The sequence below is a fragment of the Phocoena sinus genome, chromosome 2, assembly GCF_008692025.1.
Source record: "Phocoena sinus isolate mPhoSin1 chromosome 2, mPhoSin1.pri, whole genome shotgun sequence".
In the NCBI taxonomy this organism is placed as follows: Eukaryota; Metazoa; Chordata; class Mammalia; order Artiodactyla; family Phocoenidae; genus Phocoena; species Phocoena sinus.
The window spans coordinates 148921517-148944536 of record NC_045764.1 but is presented as its reverse complement, the minus strand read 5'-3'; the positions used below and the strand labels follow the sequence as shown (position 1 = coordinate 148944536).

Sequence of the window (23020 nt, the reverse complement as noted above, 5' to 3'; positions counted from 1 at the left end):
CTACAACAAGAGAAGCCATCACAATGAGAAGCCTGCACATGGCAACGAAGAGTAGCCCCCGCTCGCCACAACCAGAGAAAAGCCCGTGTGCAGCAATGAAGACACAACACAGCCAAAAATAAAATAAATAAAATAAAATAAATTTATTAAAGAAAAAAAACTAGTTTCAAAAGCATTCCCAATATAACAGTCCTGGTACTTCTTTTTTTTTTTTTTTTTTTTTAAGATAAGCTATAATGAGAATCTGGTCATTTTAATTTAAGTGGTTCCCATTATTAATCTTATGCTTATAGGATCTGTCCAACTATTAAAAGAAATCACACAAACTGATTATCATACTGGAGCTTTCTCAGACGAATCTTGTAAGAATCATCTATAATACAGTAGTCACTTTAACATATTCCAATACTACAGTCGACCCAGACTGAACCAACTGCATATCAAAAATATTTGAAAAAAATTCCAAAATTAAGTAAAACCTAATTTGCTTGTGCCAGCAAATAATTACAATAGTATTTACATTGTATTTACAACTATATACATACCATTTCATTGTATTAGGTATTATAAGTAATCTAGAGATGATTTAAAGTATACAGGAGGATGTGTGTAGACTACATGCAAATACTATGCCATTTTATATAAGGGACTTGAGCATCTGAGGATTTTGGTGCCCATGGGGGTGGGGGGTGGTGGGAGTCCTGAAACCACTTCTCCTCCACCCCCACCCCCTCAACCACAAGGGACGACTATATTTAAAAGACACATCTGTATTTACATGTAAAACACTAAGGCTCAGGCAAGGTGAAAAAATTTGTCAGTGTACAACTATGAGGCAAGTAGCACCAGTTCCAGAACCCAGATCTTCTGATGCCCAGCCCAGGTGTTTGCCAGTTCAACAGGAGAAAGCTCATGCCACCACTGATGTGTTGAAGATCACAATGCTGCAGGGTGACTCTCCCTGGAAGAGCTGCTCTTTACATGGAGCTCAGTAGGAAGCAAAGGTAGGCAACAGGGTTAGCTAGGTCTTCAGTCAGGTCTGGTGAACAGACAATCATTGTTGGTACAGACAATCATTGTTGGTACAAAGAAAGGGGCAGGCAAAGCTGGATTTGACTCTGGTCCAGTAACAGCTGAAAACAATTGATGACTACACGGAGAAAGCCAACAACCCACTGTTCCCGGACCCACTGTTCCCGCAGCGCGGCAAAAGACACCAGTGGACTTTGTAACATTCTTAACAGTGCCCTGAGAGCAAGAAAAGACAGTTGTTGGGAAGTGAGGATCTTTCGTGTGACCTGGATTGCATAGGGAGTGGGAGTAGGAATGTAAGTAGATTTTGGTGTTTTCTCTCTCCGGCCAACTGCTAAAGATTTTCTGAGACTGATACAGCACAACACTCGAATTCACTGCCATCCATTCCTTTTTTCTCAAGACACTTGCTCAATCAGACAAAAGGAAAAAAAAATCCTTCTCTGATGGGCAACTACAATTTCTTTTTATTGTATACAAAGACTAAAAAAAAGCTCCAAGAGAATACAAATAATCTTGAAGTTCAGATGTGCTGAACAGAAAAGTCTGTCTAGCCAGAAAACCTATCCATCAGCACTTTGAAAAGTATCACAGGAGCAGTGTTTAAAATCCCAAAAAGGAGCTTATTAAAAATTCCATTTAAGGAAACACCAACAGAAAAGTACATTTCTGTCTATCACTACATCCCAAGGTAGCAATTTTTTTTCTTTTGGTCATGCCACGCGGCATGTGGAATCTTAGTTCCCTGATCAGGGATTGAACCCGTGCCCCCTGCACTGGAAGTGCGGAGTCTTAACCATTGGACTGCCAGGGAAGCCCATCCAAGGTAACAAATTAAAATAAATAAAAATAACTTGAAATTAATTTAAAACTTCAGGAATACAGCCTAGAAAGACCCTCAGAATTTTAAGAGGCCAGGAGCAAATAATTTCCCCAGCCCTACAAGAGGCTTTGTGAAAGTGGTAGGCTCTAAAAAGAGCAGGGATAGTGATACATCCTATTTGGTGATTTTTTTCCCCTCCTTCCTTCCCACTCTACTTCTGTGAACCATCTGTGGTAGATTAGATTATTATTCAGCAAATATTCACTCCCTCCCCCAGCATCCCCAAGGGAGGAATATTTCTCTCCAGTGATGTTGAGCTTGGCTCTGTGACTTGCTTTGGCCTCAAGGTAGGTGCAGTCTACTACCCACTCCAGGCCTTTGGGCACAATCTTATGACTTGCTTTGGTTGATGGGATTTTGGCAGATGTGGCACAGACAGTTAAACTGTGCTTGTGCAGGTAGCCTTGCCTTCTGTACTTCTGCTGTTCCCTCATGAAGAACTTACTTTGGGTAGCCACTGCCCCTTCAGTCTGGGCCCCAGAACAAGACAAGAAAAGCAGAATGTCTTAGCTGTCCCCTTTAAGCAGAGCGAGAGCTAATGTTCTAAGGCAGCGTTCCACAACCTTTTTGGCACCAGGGACCGGTTTTGTGGAAGACAACTTTTCCAAGGACCGGGGGTGGGGGGATGGTTTCAAGATGGTTCAAGCGCATTACATTTCTTGTGCACTTTATTTCTATATAATGAAATAATTATACAACTGACCATAATGCAGAATCAGTGAGAGCCCTGAGCCTGTTTTCCTGCAACTAGATGGTCCCATCTGAGGGTGATGGGAGACAGTGAAACCCAAAGAGTGTTGCTTATCCTTTCACTTTTTTCAGGAGCTTTTGGATTTGAGAATTGTGGATATGGGACCATGGTTCTGTATTATTATAGATTCTTTTCCCCCCCAAATTTAATTTCTACATGGAAGATATAATTACCCTGAGTCATTGTATCAAATTTGTTGTGGAAATGAGTAGAACACAACTAATCTTTAATGAAGAAAATGACTATTCACACCTAATTAATTCGTAAATCACTGACTATACTCAGCAATACTTGCATTCTCTCATTTGCTTTAGATCAACTTAAGGAACTGTACAAGGCATTGTGAAAACCAAATATTAATACCCTTTAATCAACAAATACTTATTGGCTTTCTTCTACATAACCATACACTGTGACAGGTACCAGGGGTGCCAGCGAATCAGATGATGCTTCTGTTCACCTAAGGAGCTTACTATCCAGAGGGGAAGACAGACAAGTATGTTTTTACATTAATTACATGTTGAAATAAAAATATTTTAAATGTATTGGGTTATATAAAATATATCATTCAAGTTAATTTTACCTATTTCTATCTCAAAAATTTTTGCTCATTAGAAAATGTAAAATTAACCTTTGTAGCTCACATTATGTTTCTAATGGACAGTACTGCTCTAAAGCTTCAGGTTTTCTCTCCTACAAACAGGCTTAATACTGAAAATCCCTGACAACCTTTTCCTTCCTGAAGCTTCCCTCCCTTCCTCAGTTTTTATGACACTGCACTATGGAGGTTCTCCTCCCACCACTCATTCCCCTCAGCTGGTTCCTCATCCTCTTCCACCCCCCCATTATAAGTGTTCCTAAGGCTCTGCCTGGGCTTCCTTGTCCCCCCTCTTTCCTTGGGCATCTCCTCCACTGCTCCAACATCAACTGCTAAGTCTATTTAAGTGACCCATGTTTACAGCTCCAGGCCTGTCCATGGGATATTTAACTGCTGGCACTTCAAAAGTGAGACTTCCAAACTGTTTCCTCATCATCTTCCTCTCTAGACTAGTTCTTTGCCTCTAACTTCCTTATTTCTGTAATCGTCTCCCCCATTCTCTAAACTTAAAGCCTCCTAGTCAACTTTACACTTTACTCCTTGCGCCTCAATTGGCTGTTATGTCCTCTTCATGATGATACTCTTCCTTTCTAAGCTTCTGCCACCACCAAAGGTCAAATTTTCATTATATCTCACCCGGATTATGCAAAAGTCACCTCAAATCTCTTATCCATTCTAGCCCCCACGTACCTAAAGCAAAGTTCTTATCACAAAACTTATGAAAAGCAAAGCTGAAAACACCTTCCAAATCTGCCTGGCATCTATCACATGAAGGAGAGGCAGTATTAGCGGGCTCTGAAAGGTTTTTCAGAGTACATCCAAAAGAAGTCTCTCCCTGCAATCTGATGTAACAGTAGTGGGATAGCAGGAGCAGAGGCAACCTGGATCTGAGAGAGAAGAGGACCACATTAGCCTTGCTGACAAATGTTATACCTTTCCTGCTAGAATGATTCTCAGAGACCAACTCCAATCCTCCAGTTCTCCCCAAATGGAAATTCACGCAGCAGTCTAGGACTAGGGGCAGCCATTAACTTAAAATTCAGCACTAGATCATATCCATTCAGAGGAAAGTATGCCCAGAATTGTGGTAACTATCTACCCAAGGACGAGGAGTAGACGAATGGAAAAGCTGATGATTGATGCCGCTTCTATCATCTACTTTACTTTGGGGAAGGCGGGTAGAGGTGAGGGAATCCATCCACTCAATAAATAGGCTCCTTTTCATTATTAAGGGCTTGTTATTAAATGGAGGTGGGAGGGGGTTTAAGTTGGCTGGACCCTGCAAATGAGTTAAGGAGAACTGAAATTGGCTTTTGCAGGTGACTGAAATCAGCCAAATGCAACAGGCTCCAATCTACTTTCCTGTTTTTATCCTCCTTCATAACAGTTATTAAATGTGCACACTGGGTCACTGGACGCTTAGCATCCAGAGGGCCCCTCTTCCTAGTACACCCTCTGATATAATGCTCTCAATTCAACTCCGAGGGTGTAAACCTTTCCATTGTAAAAGATAACGTAAATAACAAGATGCCCTTAACCAGATGTAATCTCTACCTGCCTCAAACTTCAGAGAATACTATGACTTTTACAATGTACTCTGCCATAATTTGCATACTATTCGTATCTCACATAGTAAACCTTGCACACTTTATTCATCTTGTCCAAAGCAGGCAAGCAATGCTTTTAAAATTATTAAGTTACTCTCCTACAAGAGAAGCAGATATTTATTTGAAAGGAATTTGGGCGGGATGAAAACGTCAAGTACCTAAAATACATGCAAAGCACTGGACATATATGCCTCGTGACAGTCCCGATCAGGCAGACCCTGTTGTATTCCGTCCCGAACTGAGACAGAAGGAACTTAGCCCTGAGTGCCACTCGCTTCCCCTGGACAAGGACACATTCAGGGCATAAGGCGCAGAGTTTCAACAGTTGCTCAACCAGACCCAGCACCAGGCGCTTCCTCTTTCTCCTGCTCCACTCCAGGCAAGACGGTCAATCCCCGCCCAAGGCACCTGCGCCCTGAGATGTCTTCGGGAAACCAGCACTTCCGGACCAAGGCTGCGAAGGGGAATCTCTCTTCAACCTGATCGCGCGCCGCGCCCGGAGCCCGAGAAACGGGCCGCCCCTACTCGTTCTCCACACGGGGTTCCCTGGTGCCCGCCCGACCGCACCCCGCTCCCCATTCTCGAGGACACCGGCTCCGCGGCCCGGACAACGACAAAGGGCCCGGCCCTGCCCGCAGCCACCCGTGTCGGCACCGGATGAGAGGTGTGTTTCTCTCTCCCCAGCTCCCCATCGGGCACCTACCCTTTCCTCGCCGCCACCACCGGCCTCTAGCAGCTGAGGTTCCTTCCCGAGCAGCCACTGTTTTGTTTCCGATGTGAAATCGCGGCCTTTGGAGCGGCCCGGCCCAGGCCCCGCCCAAAAGGCCTCATCGGTGTCGTCACTTCCGGCCCCGGCGTCGTTGGTGACCAGCCTCCGAGGGGCGGGGACAAAAGCGGAGGGGCGTGGACCAGAGGAAGGGGGTGGATCTTCCGGTGGTGAGTGGGGACTGAGGAGGAGACCCTGCGTTCCCGTTGGCCTTCCGACCCGGAGGGACACCCTGCTCCCCTCTTAGCACCCTCCGACCCCTGATGGTGCCAGCACCGGTATGAGGTTGTCAGAGATCTACTGCTCTTGAGCTGAGGATCAAAATTTCTACGTAAACTGGACCCAGTGTATGCTTCTCCTACAAGTGCTGGCATCTTAAATCTAACGTTCCTTTCATTTCTCTATAGTCCTATTTGTACAGTGTTTCTCAGTGCGAATCAGCCGCACCACAATCAAAAGGAAGCTAACTTAAATTGTAACTACCTGTGCCCTCCATCCCCTACCCAATGAATCAAAACTTTTGGTGGGTGAGAAACTGCATTTTAAACAAACATCGTCTGGGATTCTTCCGCTTCAAGTGTAAGAACCAGTTTCCCTAGATGGTAAGCTTTCAGAGAGCATAAATTGTTATTTTTATTTTTATTTTTTTTGCGGTACGCGGGCCTCTCACCGCCGCGGCCTCTCCCTGACCGGGGCACGAACCCTTGTCCCCTGCATCGGCAGGCGGACTCTCAACCACTGCGCCACCAGGGAAGCCCAATCGTGTTATTTTTGTAATCCCAAAACCTAACATAGTATCTGGTACACAGTGAGTTGCTCTATGGTTGTTTGAATTTTGCGTCTTCCAGCTTTCCATTCAAATGGCTGTAAAAACAGTACCAATAACTCCTTAAGTAGCATACCACACACATACATTCATCTGAAAGCTAACAATGAGTACTATCATGTAAAACCAAAGGTGAACAATGGAGAAATGTTCAAATTCACAGGTAATCAGGAAACTGAAATCAATAACATGGCATCTGGCCAAATGAGATTTTTTTATTTCTCTTAAATTCTTCCCCCAAGATAACCCTTCATATTCCTAGAGCCATCTCTCCTCCCTGCCCCCGTCGAATACATGACCGGTTTTAAATAGGTTTTACACACTTTATATTTAAGAACAGAAGTAGCAGTAGCAAGTTTTTCTATTAACAGAGAATGTTGGGAAAACAAAAAGGTTGACACCCTCCAAAAACAATTTTTTTTTTTTTTTTTTGCGGTACACAGGCCTCTCACTGTTGTGGCCTCTCCCGTTGAGGAGCACAGGCTCCGGACGCGCAGGCTCAGCGGCCATGGCTCACGGGCCCAGCTGCTCCGCGGCACGTAGGGATCCTCCTGGACCCGGGCACGAACCCATGTCCCCTGCATCGGCAGGCGGACTCTCAACCACTGCGCCACTAGGGAAGCCCAACAATTTTTTTTAAAGTTCTCTTTTCCGTCCTCAAACTTCACAAGGGTAGGAATTTTTGCCCGTTTGTTTACATATATTGCAAATGCTGAGAACAATGCCTAGCACATAAAACAGTTCAATACATTTGTCAAACAAGCATAGGCTAAAAACCATCCATTTGTGAACTAGTTCAATCTCTTTGAATGCAATCTGGGATGTAAGTAGAAAGTATTAAAATTCTGGCAAACTATTCTTAGAAACAATCTCAATACAAAACTTTTGTGCAAAAATGTTCATGGAGTATTATTAATAGCAAAAATTGGAATGCTAGATGTCCTACAATAAAGGATGGTTCACCCACTTCACCTAATATCATTAAAATTGTTTATGAAGGGCTCCCCTGGAGGCGCAGTGGTTGAGAGTCTGCCTATCGATGCAGGGGACACGGGTTCATGCCCTGGTCCGGGAAGATCCCACATGCCGCGGAGCGGCTGGTCCCGTGAGCCATGGCCGCTGAGCCTGCGCGTCCGGAGCCTGTGCTCCTCAACGGGAGAGGCCACAACAGTGAGAGGCCCGCGTACCGCAAAAATAAATAAATGTTTATGAAGATTATGTGTAACAGAAACATTCTAATCCTGTTAATTAAAAAATAAGACATAACATTAATGCATACATCAAAACACATTCCTGCAAAAAGGAAATAAAATTGATTAAAAAAGCAACCAGTGGCTGAATTACTGGACTAAAGATAAATTTTCCTCTAGTTTTCTGTATTTCTTCACCTTTTTAGGAATATGGAAACCCAGAAAGCGCTGAGGAAGAACCAGTTAAAAGACACAGACTAGACCCCTTCCCGGAAATGCGTATGCTAGCTTTCTGTGTGCTTAGGTGCCGGAGCTACTGAGGGTCGAGGTCTGGACAGCTGAAAAGAATGTGATTAGCAAGATGAACAAAGATGGGCAGATGAGAGCAGTAATTAACCCAAAGTTGACAGAAAGAGAATGCGTCAAAGAGTTACTGAGAGCTAAATTAATTGAATGTGGCTGGAAGGATCAGTTGAAGTCACACTGCAAAGAAGTAATTAAAGAAAAAGGACTAGAACACGTTACCGTTGATGACTTGGTGGCTGAAATCACACCAAAATGCAGAGCCCTGGTACCTGATAGTGTAAAGGAGCTCCTACAAAGAATAAGAACATTCCTTGCTCAGCATGCAGCCTTTAAGATTGAATTTAGATTGTTGTTTTGTGGTTTATTTCTGAAAGTAAAACTTGCCATAAATTAGGAATTGATTTCCCAAAATAAAATCCTTTTTTGTATGATGCTATACAGTTTTCAGTAATGTATACAATTGTATAGATTTTTCCCCCTAAATGTGTTATTTTAATAACTATCTCATGAATGAGTTTGAAGTTTCCTTGGATTTTGGAATAAATGGGACTTTATTAATAATTCATCAGATTTGTTAAAAGTCAAGCAGCTAATATAGTTTAAGTGTTAAGTATGTAAACGTTAAGTAAGCAAATCTCTGTAATAACAATTGAGGAGAGGGAAGCAGCCTCTTCTGATTGTTTGGATGTAGTGTACGCCTCTTTTGAATTCCTATATTTTATAATATATGTCCCATCTTGTTAAAAAAAAAAAAAGATACAGACTAGAGGAACAAGGCTAAAGTGACATCCTAGACACCAAGAAAGAAGAGTCCCAAATAGAGAGCAAACATCCATAGTGCTAAGAGGTAAACTAGGGTGTAGCCTCTTAAAAAGCCAGAGTCTCATTTAGGCTATCACCAGTCACCAGTGGAATGAAGAGATACAGACTACTGACTGAGACTTAAGAAATTTGGAAGCAAGATCCTTTTTGACTCAGCTCCTAGAGAAATGGAAATAAAAACAAATAAACAAATGGGACCTAATGAAACTTAAAAGCTTTTGCACAGCAAGGAAACCATAAACAAGACGAAAAGACAACCCTCAGAATGGGAGAAAATATTTGCAAATGAAGCGACTGACAAAGGATTAATCTCCAAAACATACAAGCAACTCATACAGCTCAATATCAAAAAAACGACCCAATCCAAAAATGGGCAGAGGACCTAAACAGACATTTCTCCAAAGAAGATATACAGATTGCAAACACATGAAAGAATGCTCAACATCATTAATCATTAGAGAAATGCAAATCAAAACTACAATGAGATATCATCTCACACCAGTCAGAATGGCCGTCATCAAAAAATCTACAAACAATAAGTGCTGGAGAAGGTGTGGAGAAAAGGGAACTCTCTTGCACTGTTGGTGGGAATGTAAATTGATACAGCCACTATGGAGAACAGTATGGAGGTTCCTTAAAAAACTAAAAATAGAACTACCATATGACCCAGCAATCCCACTACTGGGCATATACCCTGAGAAAACCATAATTCAAAGGGAGTCATGTAGGGCTTCCCTGGTGGCGCAGTGGTTGAGAGTCCATCTACCGATGCAGGGGACACGGGTTCATGCCCTGGTCTGGGAAGATCCCACGTGCCGCGGAGCGGCTAGGCCCGTGAGCCATGGCCGCTGAGCCTGCGCTCCGCAACGGGAGAGGCCACAACAGTGAGAGGCCCGCGTACCGCAAAAAAACAACAACAACAACAAAAACAGTCATGTACCAAAATGTTCATTGCAGCTCTATTCACAATAGCCAAGACATGGAAGCAACCTAAGTGTCCATCAACAGATGAATGGATAAAGATGTGGCACATATATACAATGGAATATTACTCAGCCATAAGAACGAACAAAACTGAGTTATCTGTAGTGATAGGTGGATGGACCTAGAGACTGTCATAGTGAAGTCAGAAAAACAAATACTGTATGCTAACACATATATATGGAATCTAAAAAAGAAAAAAAAATGGTCAGAAGAACCTAGGGGCAAGATGGTAAAGATGCAGGCCTACTAAGAGAATGGACTTGAGGATACGGGGAGGGGAAGGGTAAGCTGGGATAAAGTGAGAGTGGCATGGACATATATACACTACCAAATGTAAAACATAACTAGTGGGAAGCAGCCGCATAGCACATGGAGATCAGCTCGGTGCTTTGTGACCACCTAGAGGGGTGGGATAGGGAGGGTGAGAGGGAGGGAGATGCAAGAGGGAAGAGATGTGGGGACATATGCATAACTGATTCACTCCATTATAAAGCAGAAACACACCATTGTAAAGCAATTATACTCCAACGAAGATGTTAAAAAAAAAATTTTGGAGAGTACATATAACTATAAGCTACTCTTTGTGGAATCTCTACTGTAGTGAAAAGGAGACGACCTAAGGTTTGTTTTTGTTTAAAAACTTACTCCAGCCTGAAGGAAGAAAGAAGATAACGGAAACTCCAGAGCAAGGCTCAAGAAACTGTAGTTAGAAACCAGAAACATGAGTGGGGGAGGTCTTCTGGATAGGAGTACCCATCCTTAATTATAGAAAGCAAAGGTTCAAGATTTATGTCATAAACTGAAGAGAATATGCCTAAATGACTCTTTTAAAGTTAAGCTTTCGTTAACCTTGATAGTTTTTGCTAAGTAAGAGGGAAAATCAAATGACTTTTACTCATTCATACCTACCTAAGATAGCACTGGGAGTTTTTTTATTTGCCATGCCGCACAGCATGCAGGATATTAGTCCCTTGACCACGGATTGAAACCATCTGTTTCCCTTGAAGTGGAAGCGCAGTCTTAACCATTGGACCACCATGGAAGTCCCAGCACTGGAAGTTTAAGAACTATAAAAGCTGCAGTGTTTGTGGTTAAGAAGTGAAGTTCAGTAAAAGAATGAGAAAAATAGTAGAGGGTCCAGACTATCTGCAGTGGTGTATTTATATTTTCCCCAGAAGTGTCTGGAACTTGGGAGCAGGAATGGAGAAATAAATGACCAAAAAAAAAGAAAAGAAAAAAAAATGGTGGCAAAAATCAATAGTAAGCAGTGAAAGATGAAGCAGACAGGAAATCCAGTGCCGGACCTGTTAGAGCTACTTGGGGAGAGGGGCTGTTCGAGCCTCTAGAGAGGCTAGAGCAGTCACTAGTCACAAGTAAATAAAGTCAAGATTCAAGGCCAGTTCTTTACACCATAGATTCAGCAAGGCAATCCAATTTATTAACACTTCCCACATAAAAGCAGTTTACTTTTATTTATACATCATTGCTCTGTTTGCTATGGGAGTAAAGCAGAATTGAAAAATGAAAAATAATACTGTCATCAAGAGTAGGTGCTTGACCATATTCTACCTTACTAGCTCTCACATCATTTTCATTCTTTGCAAGGATCTGGCTCAGATTTGGAACAGCTCAAGATGAAGGGCTGGCTTTAGCTTACTCATCTTGCATTTTTAGTCTTAAGTTCTGTATGACTGTCAATATTTTACTAAATCTAATTTCCTTCTTAAAGCACCTGGGCCCCGTTTAAAAAAAAATTTGTCTCAAGAATATACTCAAAATGAAACTTTAATATCTAGCTTTTCCACCTGCTGTAACAATTAGCCAAATCTCTTCACCTGGGTATATTTGCCATTATCTTTTAATTGACAGGGGAAGAAAATGAACCTTCATAGTTTCTAGATTCTACAATGTGAAGTGTTCTCTAGTTTTTCCTTTTGTTATGAGGAAAAAAACCAGGAAAAATTGTTTAGAACAATTTTTAAATTCACAATACTTTTTGCCTCAACAAAGATTTGCTAAAAATGCTTCCTATGAGGGAATTTTATTAACAAGCACTTTCCTCTGCTCTTATAGGTGGCTATTAGCATCTAGACCATATCTATCCAATGTAACTTTCTTTAGTCAAAATAATGTTCTTCAATCTGCAATGTCTACCCAGTATTGGAAACCATTAGCTAAATACAGCTATTGAGCACTTGAAATATGAATATTGCAAACAAAAAACTGGATTTTTAAATCCAATTTAGTCACACATCACTTCTGAACACTTGAAATATGGCTAGTGTAACTGAAGAAATGAGTTTTAAATTTAATTTTAATGAATTAAAAAACTTGACAGTGCAGATGTAGACCATGAATTAGATAGAATCCGATATGCAGGCCTCTAGATATCCTACCTAAGGAACACTGTAGCAGTGTTGCAGTGAGTAGTTAAGACTATGTGATCTTGGGAATTCCCTGGCGGTCCAGTGGTTAGGACTCCGCGCTTTCACTGCTGAGGGTGCAAGCTAAGATCCAGCATGCCCTGCAGTGCAGCCAAAAAAGAAAGAGACTATATGATCTCTAAGGTCCCCTCTACATATTATTACCTCTGCTGAGAAGCTTCCTACTATCTATTCCTTTCCTCTCAACCTTGAAGTTAGCTCATCAAGTTTGACAGTTCATATAGTACATTGTATATCTATTAGTGATCCTCTCATTATTTTTTTCTCCACCACTAGACTCTCAGCTACTAAAGAGATCTTATTTATGTCTATCACTCCATCTAGCTTAAAACATGAATGGCACATATTAATTGTGCTTCAATGGCAAATGTAAGTCATACACAAAAAGACAAATGGGTTACCTGGCTTAATATTTCAGCTACCACTCTGTGCAAGAGAATCCAAAAGTCATCTATCCAACTAATACATGATGAGGCAGAGTAGGCAGACTTAGAGCGTCATTTAATTCAAACAACATGGCTTGAAAAAAATTTTTATTCATTTTTGTTTATAGAAATTATCTTTTCTTCCTGGGCATTTCAGATTGCCAATCCTAATTTAGCCTTCGTATGAGTCAAGTAATAAAATGAAAGGCAAAGAATCTTTTAAATAAAGATGAAAATTAAGCATTCAAATGCAAATAAACAATATTTCAATAATTTAACATAATCACATTTCGAAAAATCTACCAGTTTATCAAATATTATAAGCTCACCTTGGTCTATAGTATGAATATAATAGTAATAATTCCTGCGTTTAAAACATACACGTGTGAATTTCCCTAGTTTTCTTCCCGACACTTAGACTGCCTATTTCTTTGCCTGTTTGGGATTCCTTCTAATACCTTTCTTTAGCTACTGGTATTCACAAATCAATTTCACCATCTTTGCTAAGCAAAACAATTTCTCAATTTCATATTAATAGAAGGCTGAAATATGACTTGGAAAAATGTGTTAACCACTTTGACATAAAACCTTTCAGCAGTTTTTGGGTAGAAAGTGGAAACATTTATAGAACTTATTTGAAAGAGCTGGGTAAATAAGCCTCATATACACATTGTATACCTGCTTACATTTATTTGCATTGAATTTTTTTCTTCATATTAAAGGAGAAAAAAATGTTAATAATGTTTAGTACAATTTGACTCTCGAACTCACTGTTTTCTCAGTTTGTCCACCGTATCTAGTATCCATGCCTGATTAGTACCTGAAACTGCACTCTCCACAAAATAATCATCGGCCTCTAATTACACATCAGGAAGTGCTCTGATAAGATTCAGAGCGAGTAACAACATAAATTTCTCTCAGGAAAAAATGTGCTGGGGCTGGCTGGGAATAAAGCCTAGAATATTGGAGTTGTTCTCAGGCAACCTTTTTGGAAGACTACTTTATGTTCATAAACATAAATAATACCTACCTCTTTATTTGCCTCAAAAAACGTTTTTCTCCTTAAAATGAACTTAAAAAGAAAATTAAGCTGCATTAGTGCAATCTATTAGGATAAAATACTAGTACTGAGTAGACACTTTAATCTTCTAATCAAAGCAGTTCTTGGATCACTTAGCAGTGGCAACATGTGGTAGCTGGTGAGAAAGACAAACTCTCAGGCCCACTCTAGCCCTAAGTCTGCATTTTAACAAGATCCCCCCAGGTGATTCAGCTGCATATTAAAGTTTGAGAAAAACCATTTTCTTCCTGTACACAGATATACACATTTAAAATTATTTTATTTACAGGGTCAAATGAGGAAAAAGCACATTGGTTTCCTCCTAACTGCCACATCAAGAATGGTTGTCAAAACATTCATCTAATTTTATAACAACCTGAATGGGCAATATGGATTAACTAAGGTTTCCAAGTTGAAATTAACCTATGGACAAATGGTAAAGACAACCCAGAAAGTTCAAGCAATTTAGTAAAAATTTTCTTATGTGTATTCTTCCTGACACTACAATATGCCAGCTTATACACGTCCAGTTCTTTATATACAAACCTGAAAAATAAGAACTCTGAAAACCTTGAAGTTTAACCTTTGTGGCAAAATCTGACTTGAACTGACATTAAACTATTAATGTAGTAAATGTAGTAGGTCTTTTAACCCACTGACTGTGATCATTCCTGTTTTGCTGCAAAAGTGTTAACGTATAAATTTGGGATCCTGACACAAATCTCACTGGAAGTGTTACGCAGTATATGGTATGTGCCCCCAAGGGTTTCACACAAGGGCCCTTTTAAGGTAAATGTAATTGAAAGAGCAGAAGAGACCCAAGCAAGGAAAATTAAATCTACCTGAATAAACTTCCATGCTAATGCTGGCTAAATAAAAACAACCTAATATGATGCCTTAGAAGCAATAATATGGTAAAAGATAGAGAGGCATAATAAACTGCTTGAACAGGGAGTCACGCTGGGGGTCAATCTGAGAAAAGGCTAGTAAAAGAATCTGTAAATGGTAAGGAGCATGTTTCTAAAATTTTCCCTTCAGAAACCACAATTTAAAATATTATAACACTAAAGGGGGGAATATCTCCACAGATGTCTAGATTAATCCAAAATAAGGCAAACGGCCTCTTTGACCTTTAGTTACTAATACTCAAAAACTGAGTCCGTCAAAAATTCAGCCCATATTTTCAAGTTAAGTTTCTAGTATGCACCGCATAATTACAACATGATGCCATTTATTTAACAAGACTCTGAAAGAATGAGTCCCCAAGATCAAATATATACATTTTTAATATTTGAAATATTTACATAATGGAACCATGTCATGGTCCAATGTTAAGAACAGTGTTTTCAAATGTCCTCTTAAGATTAAAAAAAATCTAGTAACTCAAGCTCAGTTTATGCTTTTTTTTAACACCCCTCCCGCACCCAATCTTTTTAAAAAATAAATACTCAGACACAGGAATAGCTGCACCTAATTTCTGTTAAGAACTATTTAAAACTTGTTACATTTTCAGGTAATTTTGCTCCCTGGTGAATTTCTGATCTACCATAAAGAAAGCCCCATGTATGTCTCTAAGAACACCATCAGTACGTTTTTAAACTTTGATGAGCAGAGGTAAACAAGGTGTGTGCCTACATATACACACACAAGATAGAAACCCTTTACAAAACAAAAAACTAGTGGTAACTGCTTTAAATGATTTACTTTATCCTCAGAAATAAGATGTAAACTTTGTAAATTGCCATGATAAATTCATATTGTATTTTATCAGACATTCCTAGTCTGTAAAATTGCCTAATTTTTTATTTTGCTTATTTTTAAAAGATTTTTTTCACTTAAGCTTTTTGAATGAAGCTTTTTTTTTTTTAAACAAAGGGGTACAAAATTAAACTAAGGACCAATTAGTGCAAAAAATGCATTAAATAAAGCTCTCCAGAATCTAAGGATCTGCCTCATACCTGAACAATGAAATCAGGGGGGAAAACCACTATGACTCACACTCCCTTAAAAGAGGCTGACACAGCCAGCTTTCAACAGAAAAACCCATTCCGCTCAACAAACTGTTGCTTGCCACAAGAGAATACCATACTCCGGGAGACTAATAACCTAATTATCCCAGACATTTGGGTTGGCACAATACCATGTTTCCTTTACAATTCCAGTCTTCAATTAGGAAATGTTTCAGGGAAACTTCCAAAGCAAATTAGGGAAAAGACTTTTATACATACATTCACACAAACACATTCATACAGAGATACAGTAGGAATGGATTGTCTGCTACTTTTCGCACTCTAACTTTAAATTCCATGCCATCATGAGGGCCTGCCATTTTTGATCAAGGGGGTAAGGGTAATAGGTATGACTGGTATTCTTTCAATTTAAAATTGTTCATGTTGGTGCCTATACAGTACAGTTCAATATTAAGTGCAATTCTGCAAAAGAATTGGCGAGTCATTTTAATATTTACAAGGGACAAATCAGCAGAACAAAATTATATCAGATAGGCTGTGTACAGTAGCTGCGGCTTATAAAACATACCAGTAATTTGTACCTGGTGAGTATAAAGAGAACCATGGTAGGATTCAGATGTCTTTACAACCAAGGGAGTACACATGGCATTAACAAATTAGAGGACAAAAAAAATTCACATTTTCTACATTAAAAAAAAAATTACAGATCTCACAAACGTCTTTGAAGACAAAAAAAAAAATTTAAAGTCCTGTGAAGGATGGGAAAGAAGAAATTTGAAATGGAACTCTAAATGTAAAAAGAATTTTACTTCACAAGACCAATTTTCTTGGCTTCTGTTTCATATATCAATAATCTCCACATCTTGACTATAAAAACTTCTGCTTCTTCATCAAGTACCTAGAAAAGGAACAAGACAAAAAACAGTCACACACATAAGAGAAGCAATCATAAGCATCTCCCAATAAGGTAACTGGAATAAAAAAGGTTTTTATCTACCAACAAGCATTTATTTATACATGTCTTGAAAAACTACTTCCTGAGGAAAGCAAATGTTATAAAGAACACAGTAATTTAGACAGAACTGGTTATGTAACTACATAATACTTAATACAGAGTATCTCATTTACCCCTCCCCAAGAACCTCACAATCTTAACATTTATTGAGCACTTATTACATAAGTGACACTAAAATATTAAATGAGAATATATGTGTAGCATTTTAATATAGTATCTGGGGTAAACAAAGTGAACACTATCATCACAAGGGACACAAGACTATTGAATAAATAAAAGGTCTTTTCTCCTTGGCAAATCAAGTTATTTTTTCTATCTACCTATGAGTTAGTTGCATCATGTCCTCACCACTGCACTACTCCTGCCCTCATCACCCACACACATGTGGCACTCTACACCAGGGCTGCTGTGTGGTAAACTGGAATAGCATGCTTCCTTCTACAGAAGGCAGCAATGACTGAGTTCCAGGGTACCACCGTCATAATGGCATCTGGCCTAATGCTGCCAAGACTCTGGGGAAGCAGGCCAGGTTAGGAGTTAAGCAAACCAGATCTCTAGCCAGACTACTTGGATTCAAATAGCTCTTCTACCTCTTATTAGTTACGTATTCTTCGTTGGGTTACTTAATCACAATGAGCCTCAGTTCTCTCATCTGTAAGACAGGTTATAGTAGCTATGTCATACTGCTTCTACTGTGGGAATTAAAAGAGTTGATATGTACCAAGTGCTTTGAAGAGTGCTTATTATTACAATCAGTAAGTACCTAAAACAAGCCAGAAATGGGTTTTCCTGAGAAATTTCCTTACATTTCTCAGTGATGACAAATAAAGAACTTAAATAAGACATCTATGAGCCAGACATAACCCATAGTTTAAAAAAAACTGCTGTGGGAATTCCCTCGTGGTCCAGTGGTTAGGACTCCACGTTCTCACTGCCAAGGGTGCAGATTCAATCCCTGGTCAGGGAATGAAGATCCCACAGCCAAAAAAAAATGAACTACGCTGCAACACTAATTAATGAGGAATTGAACCCAGGTACAAAAATGCAACCAAAGTTCATTAACTTACATAAAATGAGGAAAGGTACAGTTTGAAAAAGATTTCTAATAAGAGCAAAATACTACTTGAGCTAAAATTTCCATCTCATTTATTCAAGAAATATTTAGAGGGTCCATGAGCTATTACCAGAACTGGCTGACAACACCAACTCAATTGGTTTCCTCCCACTCTGATCAACAATGAGCCAGAAAATAATCAAAAACAATATAAGCGAATAAGCTGTAGAGTTTAATTATACTCTAAATATCAAATTATTTCAACAGATCAAAACGGATTAATAGTGACACATGACATCTTCACCAACAGTGATTATACCTCTGCCAAGGCCATAAACCAGAACACTGATTTTTTTTTTTTTTTTGGCCGCATGACTTGCGGGATCTCAGTTCCCCCACCAGGTATCGAATCTGGGCCCTTGGCAATGAAATGAAAGTGTAGAGTCCTAACCACTGGACTGCCAGGAATTCCCTGATTTTTTTTTTTAATTCCTTAACTCAGGCCTAACTACAAAACCCTCTCTTCACTCAAGGATAACTTTGTGAAGAGGCTGGAAGGTCAAGGAAGTTCAGATTGTATCCCTAAGGACTGGGATCTATTCACATTTCTCCTTTCATCTGAGGCTCAGAATTATGGCATCAAACTTTTCACAAACGTTTTTTCAGGAATTTTAGACAACAGATGCATTAGGCTAGCTAGGCAGCAGAAAACTAATGTTATCTGGCTTCAGACATCACATAGTGTTTGGACACATAACATCTTGACCTTAGAGTTCCTTTTAGTTAGGCACCCTCCTATGGCACTCCCTGACAACTTTAATTGCAGCTCAGAATGAAAGTTTCCCTGGTCACCTATCATCTCACATCATGCTTGACGTTTCTTCTTCCTCTCTGACTCTTCTTCCTGTTGCTACTTTCCCACTCTGCCCTTTAGACCCTATTCCACTTTATGCTATCCCAACTTCTTTAATTAGACTTTTCATCTCCTTACCTTAATTGAAAATGTGATACGTCCCCTAAAGACCCTGACACCCCTGTGGCCTTCTGAGAAAGCTCCTCACTTTCAAAGCTTTAGTCTCCACAAGAAAGGGGAAGCTGCTGGATCTTCATTGTTTCTCTCCTAGTAAACAATATCTCCACTGATGTTCGTGAGATCTCATTACACCACCGGTTCACTCCAACAGCAGCTGTCTAGCAAATATCTAATCTTTCATCCACATTAAATGAGTGCTCTGGCAGCTGGTTCTTTTATTTCTCTCCAATCCCAGTCCCAACACACAGTAATTTCTATTTCTCTGTGTTATAACTCATCTTAAAGTTCATTGATATTCTAAACAATGACATCAACTCTGCCCCAGAAACTCCCATGGCCATACTTTGCACCTTGCCATCATCTGGATTAATTTACCAATTGCATTCTTAAACATTCTACTCTCTAACTAAACCTCTCTTTCCAGTTATTTCATTCCAACACATCTCCCACAGCTTCACTGGAACCACCAGTCTTTGATTCATTCAGACCACCAACTCTGTTCTGATATTATTTCCTTTTCTTCCTAGACTGGAGTTCACAGTCCATTCTATCACTCTCTCACCTTTACCATCAATTCTCTTCCTTTCTTTTCTCACAAAATCAATGCAACCACAACCACTAACTCTAATATCCAAATTAAGTGCAATTTGGGATTTGATGTTTAACTACAGCCAACCCAACAGACACCTGCCCAAGTGACAAAAGAGTAATACAATCTTCAAGTCTCAGTTTACATGGTAACTCCTGTGATGGTTTCCCTAACTGCCGTCAACACCTAACTACTCATCTCCTCTGCCCCCATGATCATTTTTATATATCCCCATTATACTAAGGATATTATAGTATCAATATTGGTACACTTGTTTCCCTGCTGGTTCTTTAAGAGCAGATATTCCACCTTTCTGTGCTTCTAGCACATTGCTCTACCCAGTAAACACTTAATAAATGGTCTCTAAATTTATGAATAGATTCAGAATTTATATTTATACACACAAACACCAAAAACAGGGGAGGGGAGAGAATGATCAAAAAAAACCTAACTCGGGCTTCCCTAGTGGCGCAGTGGTTGAGAGTCCACCTGCTGATGCAGGGGACACGGGTTCATGCCCTGGTCCGGGAAGATCCCACATGCCGCGGAGCGGCTGGGCCCGTGAGCCATGACCGCTGAACCTGTGCGCCCGGAGCCTGTGCTCCGCAACGGGAGAGGCCACAACAGTGAGAGGCCCGCATACCGCAAAGGAAAAAGAAAAACAAAAAAACCCTAACTCTACTGTTGTCTAATAATATCTTACTATGAACACCTTTAACCTCTTAATGCATGTTCAAATTTTAATTCAGGCCCATAAAGATTCTGGAACCAACACAAGGAGAAATTCAATCAAATTCAGAGAAGTCAGTTTGTTCACACTGATATTAATTTAAATTTTTTTTCACATCTTTATTGGAGTATAAATGCTTTACAATGTTGTGTTAGTTTCTGCTGTACAACAAAGTGAATCAGCTATATGCATACATATATCCCCATACCCCCTCCCTCTTGTACCTCCCTCCCACCCTCCGTATCCCATCCCTCTAGGTCATCACAAAGCACTGAGCTGATCTCCCTGTGTAATTAAAATATTAACAACAGTAGATTTCTAACTTACCATGGCAACATCATCTAAAATGCTCTGAGGTGAACTATGAGCCATAACCTAAGAGAAAAAAAATAACTGTCACTTTGAAAATAAATAAAACATTAGCAATACAGTAAAAAAAAAAAATTTTAAGGTGCCCTCAAACTAGTATGAGAATTTCTTGTGACTTTAGAACCTTTCTATAAATTTCTTATTCCCAGAATCTCCCTCTTTTCAATAAAAGTCTGACACTAAAACCTGGGATCTTAATCATCACATTATTTGTCTTCTAATTTAAATCCAGACTTATAAGTGTTTATGCTACAGTAATGACAAGTGGAAAGGGTCACTTAAATTAGCTATGCCTAATGTTAAAAGAGCAGTACTGGTAGAAAAATACCATTTCCTTAAAACACAATTAGCTATTCCTTTATAGAAATACTTTGCCTTCAGGGGACAATGAAAGGATGTGGTATACCTTGGTGGTTAAGAGCATGAGTTCTACAGGCTACTTATCATGTAACCATGGTCAAGACACGATCTCTCCCTAAGCCTCAATTTCTTCATGTATTGAATGGGGATACTGTTAGTAACTTGCACTTCCTAAGGTTGTTGGGAGGTTTGAAGATGATGAAGTCTTGCAAAATGCTTAACACCGTACCTCCCGGGAAAGAAGCCTGGCACACAGTAATCAGTCAGTTAACACCACTATTATGCTATGAAGGGCACTATACTTTCTTTTCCAAAGGACGGATGACTGACAAAGAATTGAGACAAGCTATTGGCTGTCTCCACAAAACCTCAACTGTACTTCAGCAACATTCTAACCATTAAGACAAGAAGGGGGTGGCAAAGCATTCTCAGGGGCAGGGAGACAACAAAATTGGCAGCAGCCAGCTATTCTGTCCTCTCTGACCCTCTGAAATGAAAGCATGCAGCGTGGGGTCTGAAATAGTATAGAGGGGTTCACTTAAGTAGCCATGACTCTTGTAATTAAAACTAAATTATCACTGACTTGGCCCTGTAAAATTTTCAATTTAGAAAGTCTCTAACATTTTGAAGTATATAACAAACATTGGCGAAAGAGTAAAAGACTAACCTTAGAACAAACAAAATCAACTAATGTAGCTTCTTCTTCACCTATGTATTCTATGATTTTTTTATTAATCCATGGTCTAATTCGTCGTTCCATCAATATCTATAAAATAAAGCATGGTTACTAAATTGAAGAGCTTTTTATTACATTTACTTAAAAAACCTATATGACTTCATAATTTTTCTTAAGGCTAAAATACAGTATGATCATTAACAAGTTGACTTAACACAGATATGTATCGAGACGGAATTATTTGCTTCTAATTTATGAAGACCTCAGGTACCAAAAGAATTTCCACAATAATCTATTATTATTGACCATGTCAAGATTCTAGCCACCTTATCACCCCTATTTGTCATAAACGGAATGAACTGAGTTTGTGTGCTATAGTCAAAACCAAAAACTTTCAATAAAATAATGAAATACAATTTGCTACTCACAGAATCCACAATAGACCAATCCAGGGGATAAGCAAAGAGCTCAGGTTTGGCTGTAGGGATTTTTTCAATGAGACTCTTAATGTGTTTGCGCTTTTCTTCAGTGTTCACAGTGCCTTTGGCAGCATTTTTATCATCTTCACCATAATCCAAGGGAACCAGTTTCCTTTTTCGGGGTACATCATCACTGTCTTCATCCTCAAATTTGTTAAAGACACTATCTACAGGGAGTTTCTTTCTCTTCACAGAATTAGGCTGACCAGGACTATTGGAAGCACCTATAGTAAAAACACTGTGTTAGCACAATGACTTAATTTTCAAATGTTACATTTTACAACCCACCATGCCTAAAAAGCACTGTAAATATACCTCCACAAACCTCAGAGGAAGATCCCAGCTATAAAAAATAACTCACTAATCACAAGCGCTAGAAAATTTAACTTTCCACTTCTCAGAACTCAGGGCGGCTGCAGATACAGGAGCACTAGCAGAACTATGAAAACAATCATGAGCTAGAAAGGCATTTTTTTTTAAAGTAGTTTTCTAACTACCTACCAAGCAGTACATATTTATTTTTCCCTTAAGGCAAAATTTATGTAGTTGTGGCGGGTAGAGGGGGAAAGGAGGAAAAAAGGAGGAACGAAATGCAAACATACCCAGTTTAAGACTCAGTCCTATTTTTGGCCTATGCTCCTCAGGTTGTTGTTGATCTGGTGAATTTTCATGAGGAATAATAATACCACAAGGAGACTCATCTCCAGGAGTGTTGGGAGTTGCATTGCCACTGGCAGAGGAAACAGATGGGGCAGAACTGATGGGCCTCAGAGTTGGTTTGAGACAGGGCTTTTGCTCTGGCTCTTCTTCCTCCTCCATGGGTTCCTCTCGTTTTTCTTCTTTTTCTTGCTTTTCTTCTTCCTCTTCCTCTGATTCTGGTTCTTGCTTTATTTGTGGTTGTCTGCGCCTCTCAGCCTCTTGTTCCATCTAAAACCAGAAAATAACCTGGTCAGCTGAAACAGACCCCAACTATCTTCAATTCAACCAGCTCTACGTTTTATCTTTCACAATATCTCTATTTTTCTTCTTCCTTAGGAATAACAAAACATTG

The 23020-nt window shown here is 39.7% G+C and overlaps 3 protein-coding genes across 9 annotated transcripts in view; 1 reads left to right on the top strand and 2 right to left on the bottom strand.

Annotated features, from left to right (window-relative positions):
- PSEN1 (presenilin 1) overlaps positions 1 to 5730 on the bottom strand; it is a 79029-nt gene extending 73299 nt beyond the window's left edge. The window contains exon 1 of one of the 5 annotated variants that reach the window (XM_032622140.1): positions 5575 to 5730. The gene's annotated coding sequence lies outside the window, so the exon portion shown is untranslated. The remainder of the gene's footprint in view (positions 1 to 5574) is intronic. The other 4 variants (XM_032622137.1, XM_032622139.1, XM_032622136.1 and 1 more) reach the window with 4 other exon arrangements.
- A 1981-nt stretch (positions 5731 to 7711) lies between these two features.
- Positions 7712 to 8353, top strand: LOC116748643 (transcription and mRNA export factor ENY2-like). Its single transcript, XM_032621749.1, has one exon. The coding sequence runs from the start codon at positions 8015 to 8017 to the stop codon at positions 8351 to 8353; it is 339 nt and encodes a 112-aa protein (XP_032477640.1). The 5' UTR covers positions 7712 to 8014.
- A 2828-nt stretch (positions 8354 to 11181) lies between these two features.
- The window catches only part of RBM25 (RNA binding motif protein 25), a 55988-nt gene continuing 44149 nt past the window's right edge, over positions 11182 to 23020 (bottom strand). For all 3 annotated transcript variants that reach the window (XM_032621692.1, XM_032621693.1, XM_032621691.1), the window contains 5 exons: positions 22572 to 22896; positions 21919 to 22193; positions 21482 to 21580; positions 20413 to 20460; positions 11182 to 16562 (listed from right to left, as the gene is read on the bottom strand). In XM_032621692.1, coding sequence (XP_032477583.1) covers positions 16470 to 16562; positions 20413 to 20460; positions 21482 to 21580; positions 21919 to 22193; positions 22572 to 22896 — 840 coding nt within the window. In that variant the 3' untranslated portion in view covers positions 11182 to 16469. The remainder of the gene's footprint in view (positions 16563 to 20412; positions 20461 to 21481; positions 21581 to 21918; positions 22194 to 22571; positions 22897 to 23020) is intronic.